Source organism: Lipotes vexillifer, unplaced genomic scaffold, assembly GCF_000442215.2.
Source record: "Lipotes vexillifer unplaced genomic scaffold, Lipotes_vexillifer_v1.1 scaffold2049, whole genome shotgun sequence".
In the NCBI taxonomy this organism is placed as follows: domain Eukaryota; kingdom Metazoa; phylum Chordata; class Mammalia; order Artiodactyla; family Lipotidae; genus Lipotes; species Lipotes vexillifer.
In genome coordinates, this window is record NW_006778494.1 from 59,410 (window position 1) to 76,331 (window position 16,922).

The 16,922-nt window shown below is 54.9% G+C and overlaps 1 protein-coding gene across 1 annotated transcript in view; it reads right to left on the bottom strand.

Moving 5' to 3' along the window:
• Positions 1–11,045, bottom strand: part of SLC12A5 (solute carrier family 12 member 5) — a 31,610-nt gene extending 20,565 nt beyond the window's left edge. Inside the window, 7 exon segments of the mRNA XM_007451628.1 lie at positions 276–517; positions 2,478–2,608; positions 3,112–3,166; positions 4,039–4,185; positions 4,550–4,681; positions 4,943–5,037; positions 10,839–11,045. Coding sequence (XP_007451690.1) covers positions 276–517; positions 2,478–2,608; positions 3,112–3,166; positions 4,039–4,185; positions 4,550–4,681; positions 4,943–5,037; positions 10,839–10,890 — 854 coding nt within the window. The 5' untranslated portion in view covers positions 10,891–11,045.
• Positions 11,046–16,922: the final 5,877 nt, after the last annotated feature.

Here is a 16,922-nt window from a genome sequence, read left to right on the forward strand (position 1 = left end):
AAAAAAAGTGAAAAAAAAAAAGTCCACCTCACCAGCAAGCCATTGACCCTCACAAGGAAAACTGTGCACACCTCCAAAAAACGTTATCCCATCCTAAAGAGATTTCCCTTAAACCAGGAGAGGTTTTCCCTCCCAAGGGAGTTTACTGTAAATCCACAACCACTTTGATTCTGAGAGATGGGGGCAGCGGGGTTGGCAGAGACTAGTGTGAAGACCCTGAAACCAGTCCAGGGAGGAGGGGGAGGATGCCTGAGGCTCAGGGCAGTAGCACTTACGGGAAGTTGGGTGGGTCAAAGGCAGATTTGATGACCCCGGCATAGATGGCCAGGATGGAGAGGATGACACAACCCAGGAAGACAAGGGCAAACTTGTTGACATACTTGACGCCCACAAATACCACGGTGGCCATGCAGGTGAGCACACAGGTGCCATACACACGCATATTGTTCAGCATGGCTGCTGCCTCCCCGCTGGCATCTTCTGCCTTAAAAATGGCCATAGCTGGGAAGAGGTAAGCCTGTGGGAAAGGGGTGAGGAGGTCAAGTAAGTAACCCAGTGGGAACCAACTAAGAATCACCCCAAGGAAATAACCTGAGGTGCAGGCAGGGCTTTGGAGAAAAGATACGCATCACAGCATATTTACAGTAGTACAAGACTGGAAATGACATCCAATGACAGGGGAATAGTTAAGGAAATCATGGTCTATCCTGCAAGGACTATTATACTGTCATTAAAGGACTGTATTGCAAAAATGTTGGGAGCAATTATTAAGTTCTATTATTTTTTTATCAAGTATAGCTCTTAATGATTATTTATTGTTTTTATTATTTCAGTAAGAAAGGCAGATATAAATAAGACATTCATCCCTAGAGGATTGGGTAAATAAATCATGACATTTCCGAATAGACTATGTAGCTGTTAAAAAGGACAACGTAGATTTATATGAACTGACTCAAAAAGCTATCCATGTTATATTAGGTAAAAACAATCAATTTTTGAAAAGAATGTGTCTTATCTCATTTTTGTAAATATATATGTGTACTTACATGTGACTATATACACACATATGTGTATATATGTCTGTCTGTGTGTAGATACATCAAAATGTTAACAGTCGTTTCCCCTGAATGGTAAAAATGTGAATAATCTTTATTCTTTTTGCACATCTGTATTTTCCATAATTTCTATACTAAATATTAATATATTTATATTCTTACAAAAGTTATTTTCACTTGTGATATTTGCAAAGAGGGTTTTGCATTATTAGAGAAATCTATAGAGTTATATTTTCTAAAGACAGAATACAATATCACAAAAAACTAGAAGGATACACCAAATGATAATGATGATTTGCTTTAGGAGATTGTTATTTCCTTTTTTACATTCTTTGATTTTTTTCCAATTTTATGCAGTGGGTAGAATTGCTTTTATAATAGTTCTTTGATTTTGTAAAAGCCATAGAGGTCTATTATTATTCTCTCATAATTTGGCTTTTCGGGTCCTTTATTCCCCATCTACCCTCCCTGCCCCTGGACTCCTCCATTCCATCCCGAAACCAGAAGCTGCAACATCTATTAGTTCTAGTTCTCTGAAGCCGAGTGGTTGGGTGGACAAGCACGGGCTTCAGGGTCAGGAAGATAACAGGTTCATATCCCTTCCATACATCCCTTAAACTCTCTGAGCCTTGCTTTCCTCATCCATAAAATGGGGACATCTTCTAACTAATGCAAGGGTCATGAGGATAAAATAAAATGGTACACTGAAGGTCACGGGGCCTGGGTAGAGTAGGGGTTTGAGGAATAAATGTCAGCCCCACTTTCTATATACCAAGGAACCCTCTTCAGCTCCCACCTCACCTCCTCCTGCAGGGGCAGGAAGAACCGAGACCAAAGCCAGCAGCCGTCCACTTCGAACACTGCCCAGGGACCTGACTTCTCATCAGTCACTGCTTCTAAGGGATCTCTTTCTCAGCTCCCTCTTCCCCTCCTCTGCCATCCGCTAGCCATCAGCCCTCTGCCACTAACATTCACAGAGTGCTTAGCACTGTCCCTGGCACACAGTAGGCAATCACTGTGTGACATGACTTATTATTTCTTATTTCATGATTTTACCCTTCCCAACCCGCCTCTGCCACTCGGTAGCTGAGCGACCTTGAGCAAGTCATTTCACCTCTCTGAGCTTATCATTTGTAAAATGGGCATAATAATACTTAAACCTCATGAGGATTCAAGCTAATGACTGTAAAGCACTTGGAACTTTGCTGAGAGCACAGTGGGTGCCTGATAAACGACAGCTGGTCATGATACATAATTAGTGTATCCTGTCTCCCCAACTAGACTGTGAACTCTTTCCGGACAGAACCATGTCTGATTTTCCCTTGGCCTTACTTAGTGACCCGGCCTACAGGAGGTGTCCAGGGAGCATCAGTTAACTGACTGACAGCCTGGGGCCCACACCTCGTCCTTGGCCCCTCTCACCAGCAGGATTTCGATGGTGCCCAGGATGTACATGGCCCCAGCAAACGTAGTGCCCAGGTAGAAGCAGAGGCCCACAGCGCCCCCAAACTCTGGACCCAGAGACCTGGAAATCATGTAGTAGGAGCCGCCAGCTGCAGGAAAAAACGCAGCATCAGCAAGAGGTTCGAGGGGCACTGGGCTGCCGTAGGGGATGAGGGAGGATCAGAGACAGTGGTGGGAAGGGGGTTGCTCTGGGCCTCCCAGGCCTTACAAGCTGTAGCCCTAGGACTGAAGGGAGACCCAGCCAGACGCTCTGAGTGGCCTCTAAAGCACTAATTCCCATGTTGCTAATTACCCCTCTAAGGAGGTCATGGCTCAGAAAACAGGATGATGGGGAGGAGGGTCTCAGGCAAAGGGAGAAGACCTTGCACTGCCCCATATTCAACACCGTCAACACCTCCGTCCCCTCCCCTTCACACGGCTGCCACCATCTGTCCCACGAAAACGCCATCACCCGGTCCCCGAATCTGAGGTATCGCTTCTCTGGGGTCCTGATGGCACCCAAAGCCCAGGACACTGTCCCTCCTTCCAACTACTCAGGCCTCCCTCCCAACCATCCAGGCCCCTTCCCCTCCAAGCAGCCCCAGTCACATACCAGGCACAACACCGTTGGTTGCAATTGCACTCATGGAAATGGCCGTGAGCATCGTCTGTGAGGAGAGAGATCGTCAGAGTGGCGAGTAGGGTGGGGGCCAAACCTTCTACCCCATAAACACCCGCCAGACCCACAAGTCCTCTTCCACCGAGCTTGTCCTCGGTCCTGTTCCAACTCCTACTCCTGCCCAGTCCTTCTTGTCCAGAAAACCCCTCCTTCACCAAGCACATGAAAGAAACGCAAGCTATAGCATCAGAGAGCTCTGGAAACCCCAGCTTGGCCTCTGACCAGCTGTGTGACCGGAGACAAGTCACTTCAGCTCTCTAAGCCTCAGTTTCTTCATTTATTAAATAGGCAGGTGTACTAGCTTCAGCACTGGCCACTCACACGCAGAGGGGGCTCAAGGGTCACGTGTGAGGAAACGTAAATGTCATGAGAAGTAGGTGTTTAGTGAACATGTGATTTTTTTAGAGACGATGGGAATAGTTCAGTTACAAAGCTGTTTGGGATCCATAATCCCATTTTTTGTGAGTCAAGACCTACCGAAATGTTAACTACTGTGAGACTGGAGGCGACTTTTATTTCTTAATGTACACCTATCCTTTTCATCAATGAGTCTGCGGTACCTGTGTAATTACAGCCAAGCGCACACACACACACACACACACACACACACACACACACACACACACACACACACACACACACACACACACACAGCCAGGTGAAACCTGGTTAATAGCCATCAGGGACTAGCCTGTGAGATGCTGGGAGGACCAGTCAGACCTAATTTACTCTCAAAGATTACACGCAGTGGTTCCTATAAAAAGATCAGGTCTCATGCTTCCCCCTCCTCCCCCTCCCCCCGCCAGGTCCCTGCTCAGCCCCAGCTGCCAGGCGTCAGGAGAGGGGGAGCGTGTCACTCACACAGGAGCAGCAGATGAAGACCATGCAGAAGGATTCCATGATGCCTGCGATGCCCACCACCCAAGTGAGTCGCAGGAAGAGGATGACACCAAAGATGTTCTGCAGGCACGGTAGGTACACGCCCATGAAGGTGCCCATGCGGGGGGCCTGCCAGGGAGGCCAGCGTCAGTTTCTGCAGCCCCCCAATCACTGCCAACACCCCAGGCCCACTCCTCCTACGCCGGCCCCTGCATCCCCCACTTTCCTCTTGTCTCCATCCCCGTCCCTTCATCCCTCTTTCCTCTGATTCTCATCTCGCTCCCCTCCTCCCTTCAGGCCTCCATCACCTATCTTTCAAGCCACCCCTCCAGGTCTATCCCTCACCTCCCATCCCTTCCCCTCCCTCAGCATCCGCCTCCCATCCCTCTGTCTCCATCATGCATCCCTCCATCTGAATCCATCTTTCCTGCCCCACCCCCTCTCCCCTCCCACCCTCCCTCCTCCCTCAGCCCTTCCTCCCCGAGGCCCTCACCTGCACCGGCTTCTTTTTTCCACCCTCATTGTTTTCTGCCTCTTCGTGCTCCCTACTTCCCTGGGGCAGGTTGGTGTAGTTGGCCAGGCCACTGAGCAGGGAGGACACCATGGGGCTGGTGTCCATCTCCTCCTGCGGAGGGAGGCTCTCAGTGTTGGGAGGCTAGGCCCTGGGGTGGCGGAGCTAGATGGTAGGAGGCCGAGAGCGATGCAGACCAGGAGGGCAAACCATTGAGGCTGGGATGAGATGAGCGAGGAGCAGGAGAGCAAGGAGAACAGGGAGGGAGGGGGTTGGGGTAAGAAGGGGCCTGTTCCCCAGGGAAGGAGGGAGGGGGTGGCTGACGAAGGGGCAGGTGAACTGTGGGTGGAGGCCCAACTCCCCTGGCAAACCCACCTCAAACAGGGCCATGTTCTTGCCATCATACTCCTTCCCCTTCTCCGTGTCGGTGCTGTTGATGAAGGGGCTGCTCTCCTTGGGGTTGCCATCACCTGAGAAGGCGGAGGAGTCAGGGGCCTGGCACCAGCTGGTTGTGGCCCACATACCTGGACGTCCAGCTGAGTGGCCGCCTTAACTCTCTGAACCTCGATCTGCACATTGGAAAACTGCAGCTAATACTACCTGCCTTGCAGAATTTTAGTTGACGGCGGCGCACACGAAGAGCCTAGTGCGCTCCCTGGCTCGTACGGGGTATTTAATGAACGTGGAAGTGCTCCCTTGCTCTTGGGGGTCCCACTTCATTCACCAGGGCACCCTAGACTCTCCAGCGTCCCCTCCTTGACCACAACTAGCCGATCCTGGTGTTTGGGGCTGGGGGGAAGGCAGAGAACACCGCAGCTGAGGCCCCAAGGATACTCCACCTCTTGGAAGAGTGACCCCCCCTCCTTTGGCATCTCCTGTGTCCCTCATTCATCTTCAGTCAACAAGTATTCACTGGATGTCTCCTGTGTGCCAGCGTGGGCATGGGCGTGGGGGAGTAAAACACAGAATAAGACACCATCCCAGCCCTTGGGGAACCCAAAGGCAGGGGAGATAAACCAGCAGCCAGGAATTTCCAACCCAGAGTGATAAGGTCCATGGTAGAATATGAAAGAAGAGCCATGGTAACACAGGAGAAGCGTTCAGCCCAGCCTGGGAGGTCACGGAAGGCTTTCCAGAGGAAGTGACGTGTCGGCTGAGAACTGAAGGATGAGTAAGAGCTAGACTGGGAGGGAGGCGGGAGGGTGTTCCAGGCAGATAGAACAGCAGAACAGCATGTTCGATGGCCCAGAGGTGAGAGTGAGAGGAGTGGGTTAGGGGAGCTGGAGGAAGCTTGATCCGGCAGAAGTCTAAGGAAGGGGTACGGTGGGGTGGGGGGCAAGGATGGGGAGTAGCACGTTAAAAAAAAAGAGGCTAGGAAGGTAACTGTGGGCCGGGTCCTTAAATGACTAGCCGGCCATGTTAAGGATTTTGGACTTCATCCAGAGGACAATGGGAAGTCATTGAAGAGTTTCAGGCAAAAAAACACCATGAACAGATTTGTGTTTTAGAGCAAGTGCTCTGGCCTTTAGATGAAGAATACAGAAGCTAGTTCGGGACTTTCAAAAATCTGGGCAAGGGCCAATGATACCCAGACCAGAAGCAGTGTGGAACAATGAACAGACTCCAGAATTATTGTCACACATTTCTACGCCAGATATTTGAGGATGTGGGAAGGAGGAATCTAGGATAAGGCCTGGGTTTCTAGCATGGGTAAATGAGTGGATATGGTGCTATTTAATAAACAGGGGAGGGCTTCCCTGGTGGCGCAGTGGTTGAGAGTCCGCCTGCCGATGCAGGGGACGCGGGTTCGTGCCCCGGTCCGGGAAGATCCCACATGCCACGGAGCGGCTGGGCCCGTGAGCCATGGCCGCTGAGCCTGCGCGTCCGGAGCCTGTGCTCCGCAACGGGAGGGGCCACAGCAGTGACAGGGCCGCGTACCGCAAAAAAATAAATAAATCACATGCCACGAGCGGCTGGGCCCGTGAGCCATGGCCACTGAGCCTGCGCGTCCGGAGCCTGTGCTCCGCAACGGGAGGGGCCACAGCAGTGACAGGGCCGCGTACCGCAAAAAAATAAATAAATAAAAATAAATAAGCAGGGGAAAGAAGGAGATTGGGGGTGGGGAAGTTGCTGAATTTGATTGCTGGTGAGGCGCTATATAGGACACCCAAGTGAATATGTCCAGAAGCACTTGGATGTACGGATCAGTCTGGGTCCCAGGAGAGAGGCCAGACAGGAGGAAGACATGGGGGTAGCCCATGAAAAGGCGTGTAGGAAGTGTGTGAAACCGTGTGCCTGGAGGAGATCACCCAAGAAGAAAGTCTCTAGGGCATTAAGGAGAGGGTCCTTTCAAAGAGATGTAAGGGGCCCTCCACAGACACACTCCCTTGGCTCCAGCCATCACACTTTCTCAGTTTCAGGGCTGAATCCCAGCAGTAGACATCTCTTTGGACTCCGGAGAAACTCTCCAATGACCAGAACAGAAGTGAGGTTGAGGCCCTACATATTCTGAATTTCCTGTCCCCTCACCTCCTGATTCCTCTCTCTCTCCCCATCTCCCCAAATCCTCCCCAGCCTCTCCTCCTGGAAACCTTCCTTCGTCTCTCAGCCAGGGTCCATCCCCAGAGCATGGCCTGCTATAACCAATCTCATCCCGACTCAAAATTGTGGAAGTGATGCCTCACATCCTCAAGGGAAGCCCACCACCGTCTCCTGTCACCACCTCCGATTCACTCGTCAAGCCAACAACTTCCTCTCCCAACAGGGGCCTCCACCAGCTCACTTTTCTCCTCACATATGTGGGTTCCTGGGACTCGCAGGCCGGTCCTCCCAGTGGGAGCCTGGCATGTAATAGGTGCTCAGGAAAAAGTCTGTGGAGGTGAATTCCCCCAGGCTCCCTTCCTGATCCCCAGTGTCTCAGAAGAGCTGTTTGGGGCCAGAGATAAGGAGAAATAAAAGTGAGGTGGGTCCCTCCTCCTTTTAAAATGCTGGCAAGATGCCTCGTGTTCCTATCACACTATGGTGGTACCTAGAGAGGTTGAAGGGGGATGAGGTGAGAAGAAATTTCTTAATGGTTAAGAAAACAGGCTGGAGCCAAGGAGATTTAGGTTCCAGTCCCAACTTTGGTGGCTGTGTCAACACGTTGGGCAAGTCACTTAAACTAAGCCTCAGTTTCCTACTTTGCGAAGGGATAATAATGGTGTTTAACTCATAGGGCTGTTGTGGGGATTAAGTAAAATAATGCCTGTTGGGCGTGCCCAGCACCTAAGTGTAGCTACTGCCGCTACTGTTACAATTACGATTACTAATAGACGTGGTACCCCGTCCGTCCAGCCTGGGCTCCCTATCCCACACGCCTTCCCCGGCAGCAAGATTTAGGGGCCCTGTCTCCTGTGGGACTGGGTCCCTCTCTCCACATCGTCCGCTCTTAGGGGCAGGACAGCCAGACACGAGAGCCCCCCATTCCTTTCACACCCCCTGCCCTCCTCCTTCGTAGGGGCGCGGGGCGCGTGCAGGGCGGGGATGGGGGGCGTCCCGGCCCGAGACCCGGCATCGAAGCACCTCCGCGCCGGTCTCCATGGCGACGGCGCGGGCAGAGAGCGCCGAGCGGAGCAAAGCCGGCCACGCGCCCGCAGCGGCTTATGTAACGCGACGCGCAGCGCGGAGCCAGACTCCCGGCCGGATCCCAGCCCCGAGATGAGGGCAGGGGAGGGGGCGGTTCGTAGGCTTGTCCTGGGTCCCGCCTTTCCACCCGCCGCCTGGGTGGGACGCCAGGCCCCCGGTCTCGTCTGCCAGGGCTGATTTCGTCCCCTCCCTGGAACACCGGTTGAAGGGGAGGGGTGAGCTTCATGAGTTCTCAGAGGAGCAGGACTACGAAGGGGAAACTCGCCCTGATTCCCCAGAGCCAGGAGTCAGGATGATGGGAGAGCGCCGTGCGGCGCGCGCGCGAGAGGCAGGGCCAGACTGAGGCTGAGCCCTCTCGGCGTCCCCCCCACCCCCCGCCCCCTGGGAGCTCTCCGCCCGAATCGGCTTTCAATTAAGCGGCGGCGGCCAGAGCTCCCGGGGAGGAAACAGGCTAGCGGCGCGGGCTAAGGAGCCTCCCCTGGGGGCCTGGGGCCAGGCCTGGGGGAATCCCCAAGCCAGACTGGGGGAGTAGGGGAAGGCGTCAGACCCCACGAGGAAAGGAGACCTGGGGGCCAGAGACAATATCCTTGTGTCCTTTCGTCCAGAGGAGCCTTCTTACTCTGGTCATTCCCACCTCCCCGAGGTCAGGACCAAGGTCCCCTCCTACATTTCCAAGAACCTAAGTTCAGAGATGCCAGTGGTTGTCGGCCTGGTGGTCTTCCCTCGAGCCCAGGAGGTCCTTAGAGCCGCCTATCATCGTCTCCAGGCACCACTGGGGGAGGCCTTCCGTCTCTCTCTGGGACCCAAAATGCCAGGCCCAGGTCCTGGCCACTCTAGTTCCAGATCCTGGACACTGATACCTAGGGAGAAAGTCTCCCCACGAGCCTGCTACACTCAGAGTCTGGGAAACTTATGGGGAGGGGGTAGAACTGAGGGAGTTCCTAGTGTGACTCCTGCTTCACACACAGAGGCCACTTTTCTAGGCCACGTGAGACCCCATGGAAATCCCATGGCGCCCAGTAAGACGCCATCCTCAGGGTAGAGAAAGCAGGGACTGGGGGATTGGACCCATACCCCGTGTCTGCGGGAGCAGAGGCCCCTCCTCAGAGTGGTGACATCTGAAGGGGATCCCAGGTGGACATGGCCCCCCTTCGTTCCCTAGGAACCGCGACGGGATGCCGGGCTCTGCTGCGGACTCGACTTTGCCAAACCCCCTCCCTCCCGCAGCCTAAGCCCGCTGTGGAGGGGGGCGGCTGCGGACTGAGGTAACCTCAGGGTCACTGTGGAGATGGATGAGTTAGGCAGCCAGTAGTTCCTACCCGTATTCAGCCTCAGGGAGGAAGAAGGGGTGTCAGACAAAGGATCGGGGACCCTGGTGTCCATAGACTTCCCAAGCGGCCCCTTGGCTCTGACTTGGACCCAGGATCCGGAGGACTTCAAGGCCAGGCTGCCAGTCCCTGGAAGACCCTGCTCTTTCAGCCTTGGGCCATCCCTGGGGGAGGTCTGCAGGAGTCTCGGCCCAGAGGGTCAAGCAATGCCCAGGGGAGCGTTTGAGGCGCTGAGCGCAGCCAGCCAGAGCGGGAGGCGCGCTAGTGCGCAAGGGACGCAGCGCCGCTGGAGGGTGGGGGCTGGGGGCGGCTGACAGCCGTGTTGGGTGGCTGAGACCGCGGGGGGGCGGCGGGGGGCCCGAGAGCCCGAGGGGGTGGCTGGCCTCGCAGACCTCGGAGCAGGGAAAGCGCGCAGGAGAGCGGGAGCCGCGAACGGACTCGCTCCAAGCCCCTCGGCTCCTAGCGAGTCTCCGCACCCACCGCAGCGCGTCCGCAGTGTCCGCGCCACGGCGCCAGGAACTCGGCCGCTGGGACCCCATTCCCGAGGCCTCACTGGGAAAGCTAGCAGAGCTGACTGGAAAGACTCTCCCCTGCCCCGCCCTTGAAACCACACTGCTATGCCAGGGTACCCAGAGGAAGGGGAAAGGGGGAAGAAAGGAGGGTGATCTTGCTTCCCGTCCCAAACCCACGGGAACGCGAGAGGGGGAAGGAGATTCCGCAAAGTAGAGCTGAAAATCCCCGGGGGGGGGGGTACGCTTCGGTCTGAGGTCGGACCCCGGGCAGCTTTGGGGGAGGAGGCCCGGACCGCATCAAGTGACCCCTTAAGGAGACACCGCAGCCGGACGGGGGCTGTCATATGGCTCCAATCCCCCCCTAGGCACCTTCCCCCCATCTTTCAGCTGGAAGTCTCAGAGCGAGGGACTGCCGCAGACTGCGCCCCCCGCAACCCCCGCGCTCTGCGCCAGGACGCCAGGGTCCCTCCTCGGGAAAAGGAGCCCTCCTCCCTCCCGTCGAGCTACACGTCAGCCCGTTCTAGCTCTTCCAACCCCTTCCCACCGCCTCCCCCGCTTAGCTACCCCACGTCTGCCCCCGGGCCGCGGGCAATGGCAGCCCCTTGGCCCCCAGCCCTGTCCCCGGGCGCGGCGCATTCCAGCACCTCGTACAGTGCCTGGCGCATTCCAATGGAGCTGGGCTCCAGGCCGCCTTGGGCGCCCACCGCCCCGGTCAATCCCCGCCTCTCCTCTGAAGGAGGCGGCCGCCGCTCTGCCTCTAACCCCAGAGCCGCTTCCTCTCCTCGCCGCCCCCGGACCGCTGCTTACCAGGGTTGGCTCCCCCATCGCCGTCCTCGCAGTCCGTCAGGTTGTTTAGCATGGTGGCGGCGCGGCGCCGGGCCCGGGGATGGCTGCGGCGCCTCACCCGCGCCCCTCTGCCCGCCTCCGCCGCGCTCTCGCTCGCTCTAGCGCTCTCGCTCTCCGCTCCACGGAGGAAGAAGCTGCAGTGCCCGCCCGCCCGGCGCACACACACTCGCACACGGACACACGCTCACACCCGCGCGCGCCCCCTCTCAGCGGCGGCGCTGCTCGCCTCATCCCGTATGCAGGAGGCATGAGCCACTGGCGGGGTTTTGCGGGGGGGGGGGGAGCTTTATGACAGGCTTATATCCTGAAGGAGAGAGATCTGTCCCCTAAAGGTCCTTAGAGTGCTTCGTTCCAGGAGACATTCCTCTTGAACATATCGGCTGGGGGGGGTTTGGGGGGGGGGGGGGAGCGCAGGAGGGAGAAAGAAGAGGGGACGAGGGGCGGGCAGTGCGCTCTTGGAGGCCCCCTCGCACGAAAACTGGGGGCTTGCGCGGGTGGGATGGAGAGGGTGCTGCGGGGGATGGGGACCTCGCCTCCCTTGAGCAGACGTAGCTCCGCCCGCCCCCCACTCTCCGGCGCAGGCGGGGCCGGCACGTGGGCAGGTGCCATCCCGCGCCCTAAAAATAACGGCAGGGAACTAGGTCGCGGCCGCGGGGAGGCGGCCCCGCAGAGGCTGCCTGGCCGAGGGTCATCCGCCCCCTAGAGGGAAGATGAGGGGGGCTGAGGCGGCAGGGGTAGGGCGCCATGGAATATGGGTCCCTGGAGAGCCTGTCTGCAAAGCTGGGAAGGCCAGCCCCGAAGAACGGTGGAGAACCAGACCCTCTCCCATAATCACTGTTCAAGAGGTTGGAGCTAGTGGGGTGTGGAGGCCAGAGCTTTTAACCGAAGCACTGTGCTGCCCCCGTAGCGTTCAGGGTCACTAGCTGAACTGTCTGGCTCATCCTGTCTTGAAATGGGAGGCATGAATCTGAGGAGTTGCAGTGAACACTTTACTGCGCTTAGACTGATGGAAGTCTTAGCATCTCACCTCCAAGGCAAATCACTGCAGCCCAAAGACAAGGACCCTCTGACTGTGGAATGACCCTGGGAAGGAGAGGTGGTGAGGAAGAGAGAAGGCAGCAGTGAGGTTTCAGGGAGCGCTGACTCCCCACTGGGGATGGTGCAGCCTTTAGGGAGGGCAGACGGGTCGGAGGCTGGCCAGGAACAGAGTGGGGGAGGGGAGAATGAGGCCGCCTGTGCGTTTGGGACCAGATTTTCTCCTGGGGCGAGAGTGTCTAATCCCCCTAATCCAGGATTGCTTTCTGAGGATTCCAGAACTGACATGCTTTCTGTTTTCCTCCCCCTCCCCTGACACCAGTCCCCTAGAAGCTTGATTATCCTGGGACCCCTCAGCACCCCTAGAATCCAGGCTTGAGCCAGGAGTGGAGAGATCTCAGGAAGCGGCATCAGAGGTTTGGACCCTTCGAGTCCCTGGAAAAACCCAAACATCCAAAGAGGAGAGCAGATCAAGGGGAAATGATTTTCAGACTCACCCAAGCCTCCAAGACTAGCCCTCTAAATTCCAGGAGAGTTCCAGGGCTGGAGAGGATCGTGTCAGTCATCTTAGCTAATGCACAGCTTTCATTTTACAGGTGAAAAAGCTAAGGCCCAAAGGGTGAGGGAAAGATGACTGCCTGTGGACACTATGCCAGTGAATGGCAGAACTTGGTCTAGAATCCAGTTTCCTTTATTCCAGTTTCGGACTCTTTTCCTCAACGTAACCTCTTTTTAAATGGGTCCTGCCTCCAATAGAAGGGACAAGAATGCAGTCATATCCAAACTGCTCAGTGGCCTCTGATCCTTGGCTACTAAGAAAGGAACAGGGACTGGGTCGGAGATGAGCACTCTCCCTTTTCTTGTGCTCAGACTTCAGACGTGCAGCTGGAGTGGCCTCTCAGCTTGCAATTGGAGGTGGGCCCAGAGACCTGCAAGGATCCTTAAAAGACAAAACAAAACAAAACTGTCCACTTGACCAGAGGCCCAGTTCTAGGATGGGAGTTTTCAGGACCATGGACAGGGCCCGCTGCTCGGATTCCGCTGTCGCATTATTTGTCAGTGGCTTCAGACTGGGTCAACCACAGAGTCTTCAGCAGCTGACTGGAGGGGCCCTCTGAGGGATCCACCAGTAAGCTATCCCTGCCACTGTGTTTTATGGACACCAGAAGGACTCTTTAGGGTGGAGAGCTAGGTATTCAGACCAGGTGTGAGAACTGGTCCTCTTGGCTTTCCCAGAGAGAAAACCACACAAAAAAGTGCAGTGAGTTTGGATTGGTGACAGAGGTTTAAAGGGTTGCAGGTGGGTAGGCCAGTGTGCAAGAGTTTCTAAGCACTCCACTCCACGCACCACCACCACCACCACCATCACCACCATTATGGTTTTCTACTACTCTGTAGAGACAGGTAATATAGTAAAATGTGTAGTATGTTTGTCTGAGAAGTGCTGTGAAATAAATACTGAGGTTTTTCAGCAATCCCGGGTCTGGGATGTTCCCCTGGGGGTATTTCTCTTCATCTGTGGTCCAGAGCCCTGGCTGCTCAGGGACTGAGCCCGCCCATGGAGAAAAGCTAGATCCCAAGGGAGTATAGGGGAAGGCAGGGGTGATCCCCTTCCCCTGGGCATCCCATCTGTCCACCCTCACCAGACCTCCTATCTCACAAGGCATCTGGGATTCAGGAGATACTGGTGCTGTCTGTCCTCTTCCCTCAAACTCTGTGTTTCCTTGGGCAAAACTGAGGTCCTCTCAGGGCCTGAGTATCTCCATCTATAAAATGAAAGGGTTAGGCTGCATAATCCATGGGCCTTCCTCCCACCCTGAAAACTCTCAGTGCTCTCTCAATTTATCTCAGACTAAAGCCAGGGAGCTCTTCATGAGGAGACAAGACCAAGTGAAGAGACAGCCGCGAGAGGAGACCCCAGTCCTTTGATTCACACCCCCCACACACACCTCTCAAGAAGACCGATCTCTATTCTGGCTTCAGGCCAACCCTCTGCAGTGAGGCTTTCAGAAAACACATTGCAGGCACCTCCTGCACTGCCAGCCTGGCCTTGGCCAGTAAGATGACCCTCAGCTCTGAGCCCCAGGAACGTGGCTGCCAGCTCAGCACCGCTTCCCCACCCAGAGCCCTTGGAAGATCTAGGGCCAGGGGCATCTTCTCATTAAAGCATCACGAGATGCAGAGCTGGGCAGGGTCTTATTTCTAAACTCTGAGTCTCTAAAATTCCTCTCCCCTCCCACCTTATGCTTCTCAGAGAGAAAAAAGGTCAGGGAAGCTGCCTCCTAAATATCAGGATTGGGGAACTGGAAGGAAATTTGTAAGTTATTTTTTTAATCAGTCCTCATTTATGGGGAAATTGGAGTCTAGAAATGGAAAGGTACAAATTTTCTCCATGAGATGAACTTGTGGCAGACTGGGGACTAGAATCTGGCTTCCTGACCTGCAGCCCAGGGCCCCAGCCACTGAATCAGGACCAGGATCTGTCTGGAAGAAACTGGAGCCACCTGACTGGGTCCTCTTTCCATGAAAGGCAGGCACAGTGTTCCTCCTTATGGCTTAATCCCTATCCATCTTTGTCCCTATATCATTAGCCCCACGGCCTAACCCACCCACCCCCAGCTCTGGCCTCATGGAACCAAGGCCCTGAACTCCTTTCTTCACTCTTCTCTCCCCCACCTGCAGGCCCCGTCCTCCAGACCCCAGACCCTTGCAGTGAATTGACAAGTCCGGCACAGAGCACACCCCATACACACAGGGCTCGCAGCAGACACGTCAACCACCATCGTCTCCGTGGTAACCGGGGGCTTAATTAACAGGCTGCAGCCCTGTCACCATGGAAATGGCACCCCAACAGCCCCCCATTCCTCGACAGATTCAGCCCATCTTCCCTCTTTCTCAATCAGGACCCCTTTCTCACTGTACCCCCCCCATCCTCACCCCACCTGGAGAGCTGGTGCCCGCAGATCGCTCTGGTTCATTGAGAAGAGGGGAGGGGAGATGAGGGGGATGAGAGAGAGAGAGAGAGAGAGAGAGAGAGAGAGAGAGAGAGAGAGAGAGGAGCCCATCACCATGGCAACTACAGCCCCGTTCATAACCAGTTTGTTGCCATGGAGATTTCCAGGCTTCACCTTGGGCTGAGGTACTGGGCCGTGAGGTTCTGAGTCCTGGCTTGAGGAGTGGGTGACTGGAGAACTCCTTGGATAGGCTGGAGATCTCCAGATCAGGTATTTTTCCCAATAATTCAGTGTCATTCTTCCCAATTTACAGATAAAGAGACTGAAACATGAGGTTTGGGTATGGGGGAGGCAGAGAACATCACTCTTCTAGATCATCAAAGAATCTGAGCATTTTTATGGCTAGAAGGACCCTCAGGTAGCTTCCTGTTCAACTTCTTTATACTACAGATGGGGAAACTGAGGCCCAGAGAGGGGAAGCAATGTGCCCAAGGCCACACCACAGAGTCTGTGCTAGCGAGTGGATAGGCTACATCGTGGTCTTGCTCCAGCCTCCTAGCATAAGTTGGCTCCCTCTCACTCCATGGGGACGCATCCCAACTCCTGTTAGTCTTAACCAGGCCCAGCGCTCTTCCCAGTGCCCTGTCTTCTTCTATGAGAAACTGAGGCACAGCAGGGAGTGGTGCAAAGGGATGGAGGAGTCGCTCAGAATTGTAACAGTTGGTCCCAGGTTCAATTCTGTCCAGCCAAGTCACCATCGATCTTCCCATGGTACAAATGAGGCAACTGAGGCATGTGGGCTGCCGCCCAGTGTTAGTGGTAGATTCAAGGATCACCTTCTGACTTGCTTCTTTCCTCCCCTGTAAGTCGCATTCCCACCTATAGCTGATCTCCTGGCAGCAGGAAGCACCTCCAGGGGCAAACTCCACTCCCTGGGTCCAGAATGAAAGATAACACTTGTATGTAAATGACCTACAAACCCTCCCCCAACCATTCCCCCACCTTCCACATGCTGCCATCTCTCCCTAAGGGGCCTGGGTGATGACAACAGGTGGGGAGAGCATTCCCCTGGGGCCAGAGCACTGGCACAAAAACAGCTGTGGGAAAGATACCAGCAGATTTTATGTTCCCCTAGGGAGCCCTTGTCCACTTCCCCATGTAGCGCCCTACCAAGGAGAGGTGCTGGCAGCTGTCTCAGGGCCTAAGAGGTTAAAAATCCCCAAATTACTCTCAAGATGGAACTTCAGTAAACTCCTGCACACAGGTACCCATCCCACAGATAGACACAGAAATACACACATCAACATGCCAATCAACACACTGGCATACAATGACACATGTAAGCACTGACTCACTGACTGCCCCACAGGTCAACAGAGCTAGCGTGGGATGCTTCTCCCTCAAGACATGCAAAGACACACACACACGCCGCCTCTGCCACAAGCCCACAGCGTTCCAGATTCACATGCAATTTGCACACACACCTGCACACCCAACACTGGGAGCCGTATTTTACTTCATTATGCAAGAGCTTGGAAATGGGAATGGAAAGACAGGACAGTCACCTTGGGATAAGAGAGCGAGCCATCTTATTCTCAAGCCAGGGTGTGGGGAATGACAGGAGAGAAGGCAAGGTAGGGGAAGCAGGAGTCTACAGCCACTCCCCCTCTCATCTGATGAGCAGGAAGCACCTACTAAGTGCCGGGCTGTGGGCTTGGTACTCGGAACACAAAGTTAAAAGGATGTGGTCCCTGCCCTTGAGATGTAGGAGACACACAAGTAAATAACTTCCATCCATTGGGACATGTGCTATAATAGTGCAGTGGTCGGGCAGAAGAGGAATGTCTGCCTCTGCCTGGAAGTGAGGGAACGTGAAAAAGATTTTCAGAAAAGGTTAAATGAGCTATAACTTACAGAGTGAGGAGGAGTTTCCCTGGCTAATGGAGGTGGGAGAAGAACACGGACAGGTGTACCAGGAGCAGGTGAGGGAAGGGTTTGAATGACAGACTAAAGGGTTTGCATTTATCCTACAAGCGATGGGGGGGGGGGGGGGGGG